Below are 15,702 nucleotides of genomic sequence, written 5' to 3' on the forward strand. Positions count from 1 at the left end.
TTCTGCCATCAAGGTTGTGTCATCTGCATATCTGAGGTTGTTAATATTTCTTCCAGCAATCTTAATTCCGGCTTGGGATTCATCCAGCCCAGCCTTTCGCATGATGAATTCTGCATATAAGTTAAATAAGCAGGGAGCTGTTATGGGACTGCAATTCCCATCATTCCTGAACACTCGGCTTGCTAGCTAGGGATGATGGGAGTTGTACTGCAAAAACAGCTGGAGACCCAGGCTTGGGAAATACTGCTCTAAAGCATTGCAATACTGTACAGGAGAAGCAGCGTCAATCAAAGCGCGCCACAAAGCCATCGGATTGAAAAAAGACACAGATTAAAACCCAGTACTCGGGGCAGGAGACGCCGGGGAGGCCTGCGTGTTCCTAAAGGCTGGCAGGATGCTGATGGCGATGCGGGGCAAATTCCCTGGCATTTCATTTAAAGACTACTTGCAGAAATACTGTAAAATTAATGAATGTTAAAGGGATATTGGATTGAAAATAAGCGGTATTGGTAAAAAGATTAACAAGAATATGTAAATACGGATTGACAATGGTTGAAAATATATCGTTATAATTGGTTAAGATATTGAGTAAAGATAAATGATAGAGGGTAAGGATTTGCTGAATTAACCATGTGAACTGGAATACAAAAAAGGGGGGTGTGAGGAGGTCAGGAAACAAGTAAATGAAATATAAGACAGGAAAATATTGATTTCTTTTTAATTTTTTTTTTACTTTTTATGTATTTTGTCTTTGTATTTTTGTATCTCTTTTTCTTTTATTATTATTATTCTTTTTTATTTCTTATTTTTAATTTTGTAACCTTTTATTGTCTGTAAAATTTCAATAAATATCATTTAAAAAAAGAAAATTCCCTGGCATTTCATCCAGAAGCGCCGCAGCAGAGGAAAGAGGGCAGCGGAGGGTAGAGGAGTGCGGAGCCTGGGGAGAAACGGGGGGAGAGCGCCCCTTCCAGCGGAGACAGGAATGGCGCTCAGGGCAGCGGGCGGCGGAATGACGGAGGCAGGGAGGCGGGCGCAAGTAAAGAGCAGTGCCTGCAGCCCTCCATCGCTTTCTCCCGCCCAATCAGAAGCTTCCAGGCAGAGTGGGTGGGCGGGAGCCGCCCATCAATCAATCAATAGGGAAGGCGGGCACCGGGAGAAATTAAAGGACCCGTATTGGTCCCCAAAGCCAAGAGTGACAGGGCTCGCTACCAATTGGGCGCCGGGGGATCGCGCGCGTCAGAGGGTGCCGCCGTCCCGCCTATGCCGGCGACGGGGGAGGGAGGTGCCTGGGAGACGTCACGGGCGGGCCGATCTCGCGTCGCCGTCACGTGCCCAGAGGCGGCGGCGTCGTCCGTTGCCTCTCCCAAGATGGCTTCTCCTGAGCGAGGAGCCGCAGAGGGAGGGAAGGGAGCGCCTTGCTGACGTCACGGGGGCCGATCTCGCGACGCCGTCACGTGCCCAGAGGCGGCGTCGGCGTCCGTTGCCTCTCTCAAGATGGCTCCGCGGGAGCGAGGAGCCGCAGAGGGAGGGCGGGGAGCGCCTCGCTGACGTCACGGGTGGGCTGATCTGTCGCGGGGGCGGGGCGAGGTACGGAAGCCGGCGAGGGCGGGCCGCGGCGCTCCTTCGCGCGCTGTGAGGGAGCTTGTGAGGGAGCTGCCCGGCGGCGCCTGTCACGGCGGCGAGGCGCGTCTCTCTCTCTCTCTCTCTCTCGCTCCCCGACAGCCTCCGCCATGGGCGGCTACGAGTACGTGAGCGCCGAGCAGCTGGCCGGCTTCGACAAGTACAAGGTGGGCGCGCTGAGGGGGCGGCGGGGGACCGGCTGGATGACCTTTGGGGGACCCCCTCTCCCTTCCCCGGGCTCCTTCTCCGGGCTGCACGCGGGACCCGCCCTTCCTCTCAGGCGCCGGAGGGGCCTCCCCGCCGGGGCCTCCTCCTCCTCCCTCCCTCCCGGCCCTCCTGCCTTTCCCCTCACAGGGCCCCCCCCTCTGGCCGGGCGCCTGCGGAACTCCCCGCTACTGCTCCCCGCCGGGCAGCAACGCAGAAGGGAGCGAGCGAGCGGCTGCCACGTGTTTGCCGGTTCTCACGTGCCCGGGCTGCAAGATGGGCAGAGCCGGCTGGGTGGCTCCTTCGTGCAGCTTCCACGCCGGCCTTCCGGGGTCTCTTCTTCGGAAGCCGGAGGGGTGGGGGCGGTTAGGGGCTCAAGCGAGGGCCCGGGAGAGAGACCCTAATTTAACTGGACTGCGAAGCTCCCCGGGTGCGGCCTTGGGCCTCGCCGCCCGACCTCCTTCGCGGGGTGTTGGGAGGGTGGGATGAGGCGGCGGAGAATGGCATGGGCGCCCCCTGGAGCTCCTTGACCCCAGTCAGTTGATAGGGTTGTAGAATTGGGAAGGGACCCCCAAGGGTCATCTAGTCTGACCCCAGGCAATGCAGGAAATATACAGGGTACCTCGGGTTACAGATGCTTCAGGTTACAGACTCCGCTAACCCAGAAATAGTGCTTCAGGTTAAGAACTTGGCTTCAGGATGAGAACAGAAATCGTGCGGCAGCAGCGGGAGGCCCCATTAGCTAAAGTGGTGCTTCAGGTTAAGAACAGTTTCAGGTTAAGCACGGACCTCCGGAACGAATTAAGTACTTAACCCGAGGTACCACTGTATTGGGATGCGGGTGGCGCTGTGGGTTAAACCACAGAGCCTAGGACTTGCTGATCAGAAGGTCAGCGGTTTGAATCCCCGCAATGACGGGGTGAGCTCCCATTGCTCGGTCGCTGCTCCTGCCAAGCTAGCAGTTCGAAAGCACGTCAAAGTGCAAGTAGATAAATAGGTACCACTGCGGTGGGAAGGTAAACAAAGCGGCTGCTCTGGTTCGCCAGAAGCGACTTAGTCATGCTGGCCACATGACCCAGAAGCTGTACACCGGCTCCCTCGGCCAGTAAAGCGAGATGAGCGCCGCAACCCCAGAGTCGGTCACGACTGGACCTAATGGTCAGGGGTCCCTTTACCTTTACCTTACCACTGTAATCAGATAGAATCGTAGGACAGATTCTCATTAATGATTCCCACGTTGGAAGAGAGTGTATGGGGGCAGCTGCAAGCGCATGAGAATCCTCTCCTGCAGTGAGCAAGGGGCAGCCTGCGCATGGTCTCCACACAGAGGACTTGTGACAACTTTTGGGTTATTCAGGTTTCTCCTTCTTAGCCCTGTGGTACTGAGGTTCTTGAGGGACCTTACACATCCCCAAAGGGTCGACATGCGTTCTTCTCCTCCGTCCCCATCCCTGCTGTTATTTTAATTTTGCCAGACATGTGCTGACTGTCAGGGCTGCGTCTGGTGAAAGAGCCATGTGGGAATAAATGGTGGAATTGCGAAATCTCAGTGGCTTAGTTCAGGCAATACTAAATGTTCTTTCCTTTGGCAAGGAGCAGATTGCAGGGCGTGGCTGGTAGTTACAACTCGGTGGTGGAGCAGTCGCGGGTTCAATTCCCATCCTCTCCAAGTCTGGCTCAAAAAGACTCATTGTCCAAAGTCCTGCGAAGCCATCACCTGTCAGCTAGAGGAACAGTGATCATGACTCAGTATTTATATCCCACCTTTTTGGCAATGAGCACAAGGTGGTGTACCTACTTCTCCCAATGTTATCTTCATGGCAACCCTGTGATATATAGGGGTTTTTTATGATAAATCATGGCCAAGTGGGTGTTTGAATCCTGCTCTCCCAGGTCATGGTCTGGCACTCTACCCACTACACCACACTGCCTTTCTTAGCAATGTAGTGGCCAAACCACTCCTGCCTCCTTTCCTCCCAATCTGGGAGCGGGGTAGAGATGCCTATGAAACTCCAGGGCTGATCGCCACCAACTTTTGCAGCTCCCAGGCTGCGAAGGAGGCTCAGATTAAATGAGTCAGGGGAGAAGCATGTGTGCCACCTTGAGCTATTTGGAGAGGAAGGTGAGATAAAAATGTCACCCTGAGCATCTCGGAGCTCCTTGGCTGAGTGGCAGCCAAATGGGCGGCTTCATTTTCCCAGGGAAAGGGCGACTGGAGTCTTGCTTGGCAGCCGTGTGGCTGAGACACCTGGAGCACATTGCCCATGAGAGGACCACACAGGCTAGCTGCAGGCCTCCTGCTCTTGTTGGAAAATGAGATTGGGATGGGGCTTCCTTAGGCACAAACTGTCCAGGGGCAAAGGCAGGCTGTCACCCATTTTTTATCTTTGTGAACAAGGCTAGTCAAAAACTGTGCATCCCTGTAGATGAGTGGTTTGAGTGGAGGAAACCATTTCAGTTTGCAAAACAGACCCAGTAGTGGGGTTTTCCTACAAATATCTGTTACTCTCCTGATGATATTTTAGGATCGGGGTTGGTGAAATACAGGGGGGGGGGGCGTGTAACCAACTGCTTCTCTGTGTCCCCAGTCTGCTCCCCCCTTCTCTTTCTCTTTCCCCCCCAAAACCGCTTACGGTTCTTCCTGTTTCCATCCTCCCTGCTCACAAAGGCGAGGCCTAGCATAGATGTTTGTCGTCAGAGGTTAAAATTCATGCTGCCCTGTGCACGGTGGTTTTGCTCAATGCCCCCTCGCTTTTCTCTCCTGCTGTTGTCCCCTTGAAGCAAGCGCATTTATATACAATTCTTAATTTTTCTGGTGCTTTGGAGGGTCGGAGGAGTGTTTTCTTGTTTTTCTGGTTGTTTTTTACTTCTTTAAATCTTGGGGTAGAATGCCTCTGTCTTTCCTTTCAGTAGGGCAGTTTTGCAGTCAGAACGGCTGGCCGGTCACCATGGTTCTGCAGTCCGTTGGGACTGTGGTTTTCTGCACAGATCATTCCTCTAAAAATCCACCTCTGAGTGGTCACCCAGTCGTAGTTGCTGAACCTTAGGCGTAGGAAGGCACCGTGTCTTGTCTGTGGTACATCTCGCCCCCTTAGGAATAAACCTTTTTGCTTCCATCTGCACCTTTCTGCCATATGTGAGACTCAAATGGTCAGACTTCCTTTCTCTAATAGAAGCTGGTTCAATAAGAGACAGAGATTTCCCAGTTTTGAATATTGCTCCGTGGTGCCGACACGCTTAGCTGCATGTCTTGCAATTTTTGTCGATAGCTGTGGATTTGGAGTGGCCTGATTATTACTAGCTTAACTTGAGGGGGCCGAGTCACCTTAGATTTTTGAATTGCTCTTGAGAGTTATAGGAATGAACTGATTATCTGAGAGGCAGCCTTGGGCGGGGGGGGGGGGGGACACAGCCTCTTTGTCAACAGGAGGAGCTCATCTTCTCCAGGCTAAACATGCCCAGCTCCCTTAGCCGTTCCTCATAAGGCATCGTTTCCAGGCCTTTGACCATTTTGGTTGCCCTCCTCTGGACAAGGACACTGACAAACTGGAACGTGTCCAGAGGAGGGCAACCAAAATGGTCCAAGGCCTGGAAACGATGCCTTATGAGGAACGGCTAAGGGAGCTGGGCATGTTTAGCCTGGAGAAGAGGAGGTTAAGGGGTGATATGATAGCCATATTCAAAGATATAAAAGGATGTCACATAGAGGAGGGAGAAAGGATGTTTTCTGCTGCTCCAGAGAAGCGGACACGGAGCAATGGATCCAAACTACAAGAAAGAAGATTCCACCTAAACATTAGGAAGAACTACCTGACAGTAAGAGCTGTTCGACAGTGGAATTTGCTGCCAAGGAGTGTGGTGGAGTCTCCTACTTTGGAGGTCTTTAAGCAGAGGCTTGACAACCATATGTCAGGAGTGCTCTGATGGTGCTTCCTGCTTGGCAGGGGGTTGGACTCGATGGCTCTTGTGGTCTATTCCAACTCTATGATTCTATGATTCATGTCTGCATCTTAGATCGTGAGACGAACCCTGCAGGATCACACCAAAGGCCCACCTGGTCCAGAATTCTGTTTTCTTTTGTTATCTGGTATTCAGAGACATGACACTGGAGCTCATAAATGGCCATTATGAGTACAGTAGTAGCTTTTGATAACTTTAGCCTCCATGATGCTCCCTAAACCATGGTTACCAGATTTTTTTCAATGAATCCGGGGACACTTTTTTTTTTTTAAGCTGAGTAGCAACAGGGAGTCAGTAGTGGGCAAGGGATGCAGGTGGTGCTGTGGGTTAAACCACAGAGCCTAGGACTTGCCGATCAGAAGGTCGGCGGTTCGAATCCCCGCAACGGGGTGAGCTCCCGTTGCTCGGTCCCTGCTCCTGCCAACCTAGCAGTTCGAAAGCACAAAGTGCAAGTAGATAAATAGGTACCGATCCGGCAGGAAGGTAAACGGCGTTTCCATGCGCTGCTCTGGTTCACCAGAAGCGGCTTAGTCATGCTGGCCACATGACCCGGAAGCTGTACACTGGCTCCCTCGGCCAGTAAAGCGAGATAAGCCCCCCCCCCCCCGAGTCGGCCACGACTGGACCTAATGGTCAGGTGTCCCTTTACCTTTACCTAGCAACAGGGAGTCAGTAGTGGGCATGGTGAGGAAAAAGACTCTGGGCCCAAGCACTTATGCATATTGTATAAAGGTACAAATCCCTTCTCTCGCACCCTGTGAAACATAAATGTGCAGAGTTTTTTTTTAAAAACTGGGCAATGGCCACCCGCCCACAACTCTTGAGCCTCCCCCCATCAGTCAAAACAAAGGGGAAATGGGGAGGGAGATCTATACTGCCAGACATCCCGGTTCCCCTTCAGCAGTGGCAGCAGCAGTCAGCAGCCCGTAGCCAACCTGGTAGTGCAGTTGGCGCTGGCTGGCTGCAGGAGCTGCTCACTGCCATGGCGCCCCCCATTTTTCCTCACCGGAAGTCCTCGTATGATGTGTTATGCACAAGACACGTCATATGGGGATTTCTGGCGAGGAAAAGTTGCAGACACCACAGCAGCGAGCAGCTCCTGAAACCAGCCAGAGCCAACTGCGCTACCAGGCTGGCTCCAGGCTGCTGACTGCCGCTGCCACATTTCCTGGGGACAGATTTGCAAATCTGAAGACATTCCGGGGACGGAATTTGTCCGGGGACAGATTTGCACATCCGGGGAGTGTCCCCAGGAACTGGGGACGTCTGGTAACCCTACCCTAAACGTCTTTTTAAGCCATTGAAGTTGATGGTGGTTGCAACATCTTAAGAGTATCAGATTCCATAGTTTAGCCGTGTATATATTATGTGAAGAAGGTTCTCTGATCATTTTGGTTGCCTTTTTTTGCACCTTTCCCACCTTCTATATTCTAATATCCTTTTTAGATGCAGGAGCCAGAATCAGTGAATTGGATCAGAAGCAGATTCAAAGGTCTCTCGACTCTGAATAATCACAGTGCTACAGCCTGTTAAAACCCTTTTCTCCCTGTCAAAACAGGCTAACCACCTAATTGTAGTTTCTGTGGGGCTTCAGTTTTGATTTCCAAGAAAGCAAATAACAGGAGACCTAGGAACTTTAAGCTGCCCGAGGACAAAATCAGATATATTTTTCAGTTAGGAAATTGGAGCTTATAACTGTGATGGTCACGAAGAAAAAATAGATAATGTGTAGGCAATTTCCGTTGAAGGTGAAGGCTGTCCGGATTAAACTTTCATTAGACACACAACACAGTTGTTTGTCCCTCTCTCCTGACCTCATTTTCTTTGGTTTCGTTGCCAGGGAAAATACCCAAAAGCCTGCCTAGAAAGATTTATATAGCTCCTGCCCCGACCCATATTGGGGCAGCCGGAATAATACTTTCACAAGGATAAGTCAGTGCACATGCACACAGATTTAATAATTCATCCTGTTAACAAAACCTGATTTCTGGAAAATCTGAATATTTATTCTGTAGTGATTATAACAGACCATAACTCAGTCGGCAGAGATGTGCATGTTTCTGGAAATTTTGAAGAAGACACTTTCTGGAAAATTTTCTAATAATCCTAAATCAATCAGAAACCAACTAGCATGTCTAGATTATTTATAATTTAATGCTTCCCTCATCCAACCCCCCACACATTCATAAATCACATTAATGCGCAATATATATTGAATGCTTTCAAGGGTTGGTCACCTGGAAAAATGAATCACAATTTTCAGATTGTCCAACTTGACTGCTGTACTTTTTATTATTTTTATTTAACGAATTAATTTCACGAAACAAGGCATTTCTAGAAGTGGAACCTGTTATTTGGTAAAACGAGGTACCGGTAATGGAAAAATTTCCAGCCCTTTCACTGGTGCTCAAGTTACTCTGTTGATTTTTTGCCACTAAATTGCATTGTGGTTTAATGAGGGGTGCAGGATTCCCTCCCCACCAGCTCCCCCCTGTGTCTGCTGTGGGGCAGAAGCTTGCCCCAAGCAGATGAGGCTGTGCAGCGTCCTTTGCAATTGACTCGAACGCTGCAAGATTCAATTAAAGAGCTGATTCCAGGTTTTCCTGTTGGAGCTTAAACTGAATACTCATACGAGGTTATCCTGGGGACACCGATCTGATGGTCTTTAATTGCAACAGCCCCATCGAACTCCACTGTTGACAGCAGCATGGGTGGCAGAGTAGACTCCTTGAAATTAATATACATGACTCCCAATCCCGACCCGCAGTCTTACAATCTAAAACCCACAGCACACAAGGAAAAAGGAAGAGGGCAGGATGAGGAAAATTAAAACTCAGACACCAGATTCTAAACCAGCAGTTGGCAAGGTTTTTGTGGCTTGGGCCGGTTCACGGTCCCACAGATGGCGCGGTGGGCAAACGCTATTTCTAGTGCGGAGGAGGCATGCACAGCTTCTCATTGGCTTCAGGAGCTTCCTGCAGCCAATGGGAAGCCGGCCAGTGTCATGGAAGGCAGTCCCCGTGCCGGTTTAGCGTGGCACACGGGAGCTGACCAAGCTTGTGGCCCGTGGGCCTTAGGTTGCTGACCCCTGTTCTAAACACTTGCTCCGATAATGATCTGCTGGCACAGTTGTGCTGCTCTTGTGTTCGAATCCTGCTTGTGGGCTTCCCTTTGGGACATCTGCTTGGCCGCTGTGAGAACAGGATGCCGGACTAGATAGGCCATTGGCCTGGACCAGGACGCTCCTTTTATGTTCTTAAGTGAAACTTCCTGGTAGCAAAACAGCCATCTATAGCAGACCCCCCAGTGCTTGTCTCTTCCGGAGGCCCCTTTTCCTGTCGGAGCCGAGGTTGGATTGTAGAGCTCTGCTGCCTTTTTTCTTCAGGGGTTCTAGGTAAGGAAGGAATTTCCCTGCCCTCTCATGCACGCCTTTGCACGCTCCCCGAAACAAGGAGGCATTGTGCGGCAGCCCTGGCTTCTTAACGTTCAGAGTCCAAGCTGGAGCTGCGTGAGGCTCACGCTGCCGTCCTGTGACCCTGGCTCTCTGGATCCTACTTCTTCTCCAGGATGCAAAGTCCTCCACTCTTCCGGTTTCCAGCTCAATGCCTCTGGGTGGAGAGTTTAAGGGGAGCGATCAGTTCGCTTCATTCACTTGGACATGAGAACAAGCTGTTGCTGGAACGAGTGGGAGGTTTCCAAGAAGCCAAAGCGGAGCTGAATGCTGTGTTAAATGGTGGCTTTTCACGGGGCAGCTTTTGCCTCTTATTAGGAAGCATATGGAGAACACAAAGATAAGCATGTGGCAACAATACCTTAAGCTTCTCATCTCCTGGTTTCAGTGTTCACCCTTCAATCTGCACCCCAAAATCTGCATGTGTTTGACATGGTTTTATTAGGTTGCGTTACTGGAAAGCTGTTTGCTTAAGTCAAGCAATTCCTAAGCAATCAAATAATTATAATGACTAACTTGTAGCAGAGCAAATTCAGTGTATGTCTTCTCACCTTTCCTCCCGAAGGTATGTGCACTTTGGCCCCAGGTATATGAGGCTGGGTATATCACAACAGCTGAAAACCTGTTCGTTGTCAGGGCTCATGCCTCAGCTGAATTGGGGCACCAAGCTTTTGCCTTTTAAGAGCTGGGAATCTTTTAGCAAGAGGAAGGGGTGGAATCGTGGAGCTGTAGAGTTGGAAGGGACCCCAAGGCTCATAAAGTCTGACCCTCTCCTCCTCCATGTATTTGTCTAATGCTCTTTTAAAGCCATCAAGTTTGGTGGCCATGCCTGCCTACAGGAATGCACTGCTTGAATACATTCTTTTATCTGTCCTGAGCCTTCCAACATTCAGCTTCACTGGAGCTGATGGGAATTAGGAGTCCCAACAACATTTGGAGGGATGCACAGTTCCCTCTTCTGCATTGTTGTTGTTGTTTAGTCATTTAGTCGTGTCCGACTCTTCGTGACCCCCTGGACCAGAGCACGCCAGGCCCTCCTGTCTTCCACTGCCTCCCCCAGTTTGGTCAAACTCATGCTGGTAGCTTCCAGAACACTGTCCCACCATCTCGTCCTCTGCCGTCCCCTTCTCCTTGTGCCCTCCATCCTTCCCAACATCAGGGTCTTTTCCAGGGAGTCTTCTCATGAGGTGGCCAAAGTCTTGGAGCCTTAGCTTCATGATCTGTCCTTCCAGTGAGCACTCAGGGCTGATTTCCTTCAGAATGGAGAGGTTTGATCTTCTTGCAGTCCATGGGACTCTCAAGAGTCTCCTCCAGCACCAGAATTCAAAAGCATCCATTCTTCGGCGATCAGCCTTCTTTGTGGTCCAGCTCTCACTTCCATACATCACTACTGGGAAAACCAGAGCTTTAATTATACGGACCTTTGTTGGCAAGGTGATGTCTCTGCTTTTTAAGATGCTGTCTTCTGCATTACCGTGTTGCTAAACACAACACTTCGGTGGCCATTTCTGGCTTTGGAGACATTGTTTACTCCTCTTCATCTATGGAGGCAATCCTACAGCTGCATTGAAACTAGAAGCTCTGGCCTGTGTGAGAGAGGCCGAGAGTAAGCTAAGCCTCTGAGCCTGGCCACTTCAGTGATATTCTAGACCTCTTTGGAAGGAAACCTGTCTTCGGTTTCTGGATATACGAGGGCTGGGCCAACATGCAGGCTGAGTAATGGCTCAGTAAGGCATAAATCATTGTTCACTTAGGAACATAGGAATCTGTGTACATGGTGGATGGATGCCAGGGAAAGCAGCACAAAAACAAATTCTGAAACGGCACCGTTTTTGTAGGAACAGGAAGCTGCCTTATACAGATGAAGGATATTCCCAGATCCACCTGCCTTGACCCTGGGACCTTCAGCGAAGCAGATGCTCTCCTGCTACTGCCCTTGGTGAAGGGAAGAAGGAGCAGGATGACAGTGGTACTTCAGAAAGATACACAGGGACACTTGCCGTCTGGTTGTATTAAAGCCGCAAACATAAACATTGAATTAAGATGCCCATCCCATAATATCAGACATACGGGGCTGGCTTGTGGCTGCTGCATTTCTTACAGTTTACTACTGCAATCTCATATACGGCACTCTTAACTTTCCCCTGGGATCTGCAAGACTAAAAATAATTTGCTCCCCTAAGCATGCTACCTTTATGTTCAGCAAAACAACTGTCAGCTGGTTTGAGAAAAGGGCGCTCAGTAGGAGGAATCCTCTCCTATCCTGTCCTCTCCAAACCCAGGAAGGTGTTAACGCACATGAAGTCGCGTTGGCTGTAGGATTTCATCTCAGTTTGCAGTTCAGAGAAGGTCATGTGTGTCTCCACCACCAAGCAAGTTATTTTGATGTGGAGCTTATTTTGATGGAGTTATTTTGATGTGGAGCAAATCGTTGTTGTGGGATTTGTAGTTGGTGTAAGGATAAAAGCGGGTGGCTGGGGGAGAGAAGAGAACCACGTAGTCTATGCTGTTGGGATTACTGGAAATCCTGACTCTTGTTTTTAGTGAGAGGAAGGAGGAAGTTATAAAGGGGGAAGATGATGCAGTGATGGGTAGGTGAGAGTCTTGTGGCGAAAGGAGTGAGGATCCCAGGACTGTGGAAGTGGCGCACAGTGGCAAATAGAAATTGCTCTTTTTAAAAATATGCTTGACCTGTGGTGCAAGATTTCCAAGGAGCAGCATCCTTTGGTCTGCAGGAGGGAAAAGGATGAGATGTTGGCAGCCACCCTGGCACCTGGACAGCAGGAAGCTAGGATGGAGATTGCAAGCACAGTTTAAGCACGTATGAACTGCTCTAGGGCAAACATATCACACATTCACATCAGAAAGCAAGGCTTCTGGGTGCTTGGGTGTGGTTCTGTGTTTGGGGGGCAGGAGGGCGGTGGATGCGTGGGTAAGCAAGAATCCCAAAGACTTGGGAGGAGGGAAGATTATATGGTGATGCAATGGCTGATAGCTGGGGAAGGAGATTGGGTCAGGTACTGCCTCTTTTGTAACTTTTGGTTACAGGTAGCTGTTGGCAATGTTGCAGGTGTTTCTTGAAGTTCACCTGGGGTTGAAAGCTAGCCAAGAAGGTTGGGCAGGGCCACTTTACCTGCAACTCAAGGAGCAAGCTGGGGATTGGCATGCGCTGTCTTGAGGTTAGGGGACATGGGTGGCGCTGTGGGTTAAACCACAGAGCCTAGGGCTTGCCAAGTAGAAGGTTGGCGGTTCGAATCCCCGCGACAGGGTGAGCTCCTGTTGCTCGGTCCCTGCTCCTGCCAACCTAGCAGTTCAAAAGCACATCAAAGTGCAAGTAGATCAATAGGTACCGCTCTGGCGGGAAGGTAAACGGCGTTTCTGTGCGCTGCCCTGGTTTGCCAGAAGCAGCTTAGTCATGCTGGCCACAAGACCCGGAAGCTGTACTCCGGCTCCCTCAGCCAATAAAGTGAGATGAGCGCCGCAACCCCAGAGTCGGCCACGACTGGACCTAATGGTCAGGGGTCCCTTTACCTTTATCTTGAGGTTATAATTGAGGTATCCCATTCCTCACCACCACAAAAATAATAATAGTTCAGCTGCATTGTGTAATGTACTGCAGACCCAGGCAGTGGTCAACATGGGTTTTGAGGGAGGGCAGGGTGGTCATAGAGATGATATGATTGCATCAGCCTATTGACTTGACTTCCTTTTGGTGATTTTGTGTGTGTCCTTCTGGAGGATAGAACCCAAACCAATGGCTACTAGTTGCAAGAAGGGAGATTCTGACTAAACACCGGGGATAATTTCCCGACAGTCCGAACTGTTGGACAGTGGAACGGTCTCCCTCGGGAGTTGGTGGACTCTGTTTCCCTGGAGGTTTTTAAGCAGAGGTCGGATGGTCACCTGTCATGGAACCTTCAGTTGAGATCCCTTCACTGCAGAGGGTTAGGCTGCACAATCTCATGGTCCTTTGGTGAGCCTGGCTGGGGCTGATGGGAACTGCAGTGCCGCAACGACTGCAGAGGAAGAGGCCAGGGAATGCTGGTTGTGGCTTCCCAGGGTTTCTTTCCAGGGACTTTTCTAGCCCTACCTGGATATTGTCCCTACAAGGGTGACTAGGAGGCTAGCTGTTGTTGAGTCAGAGCGCTGGTCCATCTAGCGCAGCACTGACTTGCAGTGGGTCTCTGGGGCTTCAGACAAGGAATCTGCCTGGAGATGGTGTGGGTTGAACCTGGGTGTGATTCAGGCACTCCACCCACTGAGCAATGCACCTTCCCTGGGGAAGCATTCTTAGATGAGCAGCCAGCCAGAGGTGCATTGCAGTAAACTGCCCTTTTCTTGCTAAGGGAGCTGTAATTAGCTGGGCAGCCTGGCTGACTTTTAATTTATGAGCAGATCTGCGCAGGTGACTAGCACCTCCCCACCATTCTCCTCTGACTTTCTGGGGGCCCATTTGGGAAATTCCTTTTTGCGTGTTGCAAGACCGCTACTTTCCCGAATTGGGTGTAAAGTGTGAAACATCCCGCGTGAAGCATGATGGATTTTTTCAGGACTAAGCTACCAGACTGGTGATCCTCTTTTGAATGTCTGTAACCAGAGAGGGTTTTTTTGGGGGGGGGGGTTCCGGTGATCAGAGAAGGGAGGTGAGTGGGACATTTCTCACTCTTCTTGTCCCCCTCCGTGCCTCTCTTGAGCCCAGCCCATCTGCCTCCATCTCCTTGGACAGAATAGTACCGGTTTCCGGAATTGATTTTGTACACTAATATCCTGCCTCTTCCTTCTGTCGGTAGATAGCTTGCTGCCTCTTATTTATTACTGTCTAGCCACAGTGTTTGCTCTGTCCTGCCTTTCATTGAATACATGCACCCAGGAAGGTTTCACAAACAGAGCAGGAACAATAAGTGCAGAACAAGCAGACTGTGGAACAATAAAATGGCCTGTAGTGTCATTGAGCATGCATAGTTCAAGTTGGTTAACTGCATGCTGGGATAAAGCTGTCTTTGTTGCCCGCCGAAAGGCAGGCAGCGAAGGAGCCTGGGTGGGCCCCGTTGTGCTGGGAAGGCAGGCAGGAAGCCTCCATCTCCATCATCCTCCCTCCAGCAAACTTGAAAGAGCAAAAGCAATAAGGAAATTTCACTAGAGAGGGACAAGGGCAGGCATAGGCAAATTCGGCCCTCCAGATGTTTTGGGACTACAACTCCCATCATCCCTGACCACTGGTCCTGTTAGCTAGGTATGATGGGAGTTGTAGTCCCGAAACATCTGGAGGACCGAGTTTACCTATGCCTGGACAAGGGGAATGCCACTCTGAAACCAAATTGGACGGGGATGATAAGTACTGTGTACTGTTCTGGTCTCCTCACCTCAAACAAAGACATTAAAGACCTGGGAAAGGCTCCGAAAAGTCGAAGCAAAATGATCAAGGAGATGGAGCAACTGGTGTTGTTTTGTTGTTGTTTAGTCATTTTGTCGTGTCCGACTCTTCGTGACCCCCTGGACCAGAGCAGGCCAGGCCCTCCTGTCTTCCACTGCCTCCCGCAGTTTGGTCAAACTCATGCTGGTAGCTTCAAGAACACTGTCCCACCTTCTTGTCCTCTGTCTCCCCTTCTCCTTGTGCCCTCCATCTTCCCCAACATCAGGGTCTTTTCCAGGGAGTCTTCTCTTCTCCTGAGGTGGCCAAAGTCTTGGAGCCTCAGCTTCAGGATCTGTCCTTCCAGTGAGCACTCAGGGCTGATTTCCTTGAGAATGGAGAGGTTGGATCTTCTTGCGGTCCATGGGACTCTCAAGAGTCTCCTCCAGCACCAGAATTCAAAAGCATCAATTCTTTGGCGATCAGCCTTCTTGATGGTCCAGCGCTCACTTCCATACATCACTACTGGGAAAACCAGAGCTTTAACTATATAGTTAAAGCAACTGGTGAGCAAATGTTAAAATGTTTGCAGAGGACCCCTGCAGAGTGTTTGGTAAAATTCCTCCCCCACTTGCGGCCCACAAATAGCGAGGAGAGTTTTGGCTCACCCCTGGTATAAGCTGCTCTTCTGAGAAGCTCCGGGTAGCTGCTTAACTTGACTATTTCCCTGTAATTGCGCTGTGCTTGCTATTTCTGCATGCAGCACATTGCAATTGTGTCATTTTTTTATTTGTAGCTTCCTTGCAGGAGGGACCTGTTTTCTTGCTGACCTGTCTTAAGGTCACCTGGTGAGCTCGTGGCTGAGGAGGGGAGGAGAGCCACAGTTTACCCGCATAAAAATCTCAAACTTGACACGCCATGCTTGCTCCATCATCAGTTCACCTTTAGGTTGGGAAACAATTTGGGGCATCCCCTGAGGAAGCTGGACCTCAGTGGCGTTGGGGGGCTGCTAGAACTGCTGTGTCTGCGTGGAGGCAGAAAGGTGCAGGTAACACAGGAGTTCAACAAAACTGGCGTCCTCCTCAGCTTGCATGTGCAGTCCTTTCCTCCGGGT

At 50.5% G+C, this 15,702-nt stretch overlaps 1 protein-coding gene across 3 annotated transcripts in view; it reads left to right on the forward strand.

Annotated features, from left to right (window-relative positions):
• Positions 1-1,555: 1,555 nt before the first annotated feature.
• Positions 1,556-15,702, forward strand: part of SELENOI (selenoprotein I) — a 55,927-nt gene continuing 41,780 nt past the window's right edge. Inside the window, exon 1 of one of the 3 annotated variants that reach the window (XM_083494662.1) lies at positions 1,556-1,790. In XM_083494662.1, coding sequence (XP_083350788.1) covers positions 1,734-1,790 — 57 coding nt within the window. In that variant the 5' untranslated portion in view covers positions 1,556-1,733. Of the gene's footprint in view, positions 1,791-11,714; positions 11,834-11,933; positions 12,060-15,702 lie in introns of those variants that run through there. The other 2 variants (XM_083494663.1, XM_083494661.1) reach the window with 2 other exon arrangements.

This window comes from Podarcis liolepis (genome assembly GCF_965112155.1).
Source record: "Podarcis liolepis genome assembly, chromosome: 3".
NCBI lineage: Eukaryota > Metazoa > Chordata > Lepidosauria > Squamata > Lacertidae > Podarcis > Podarcis liolepis.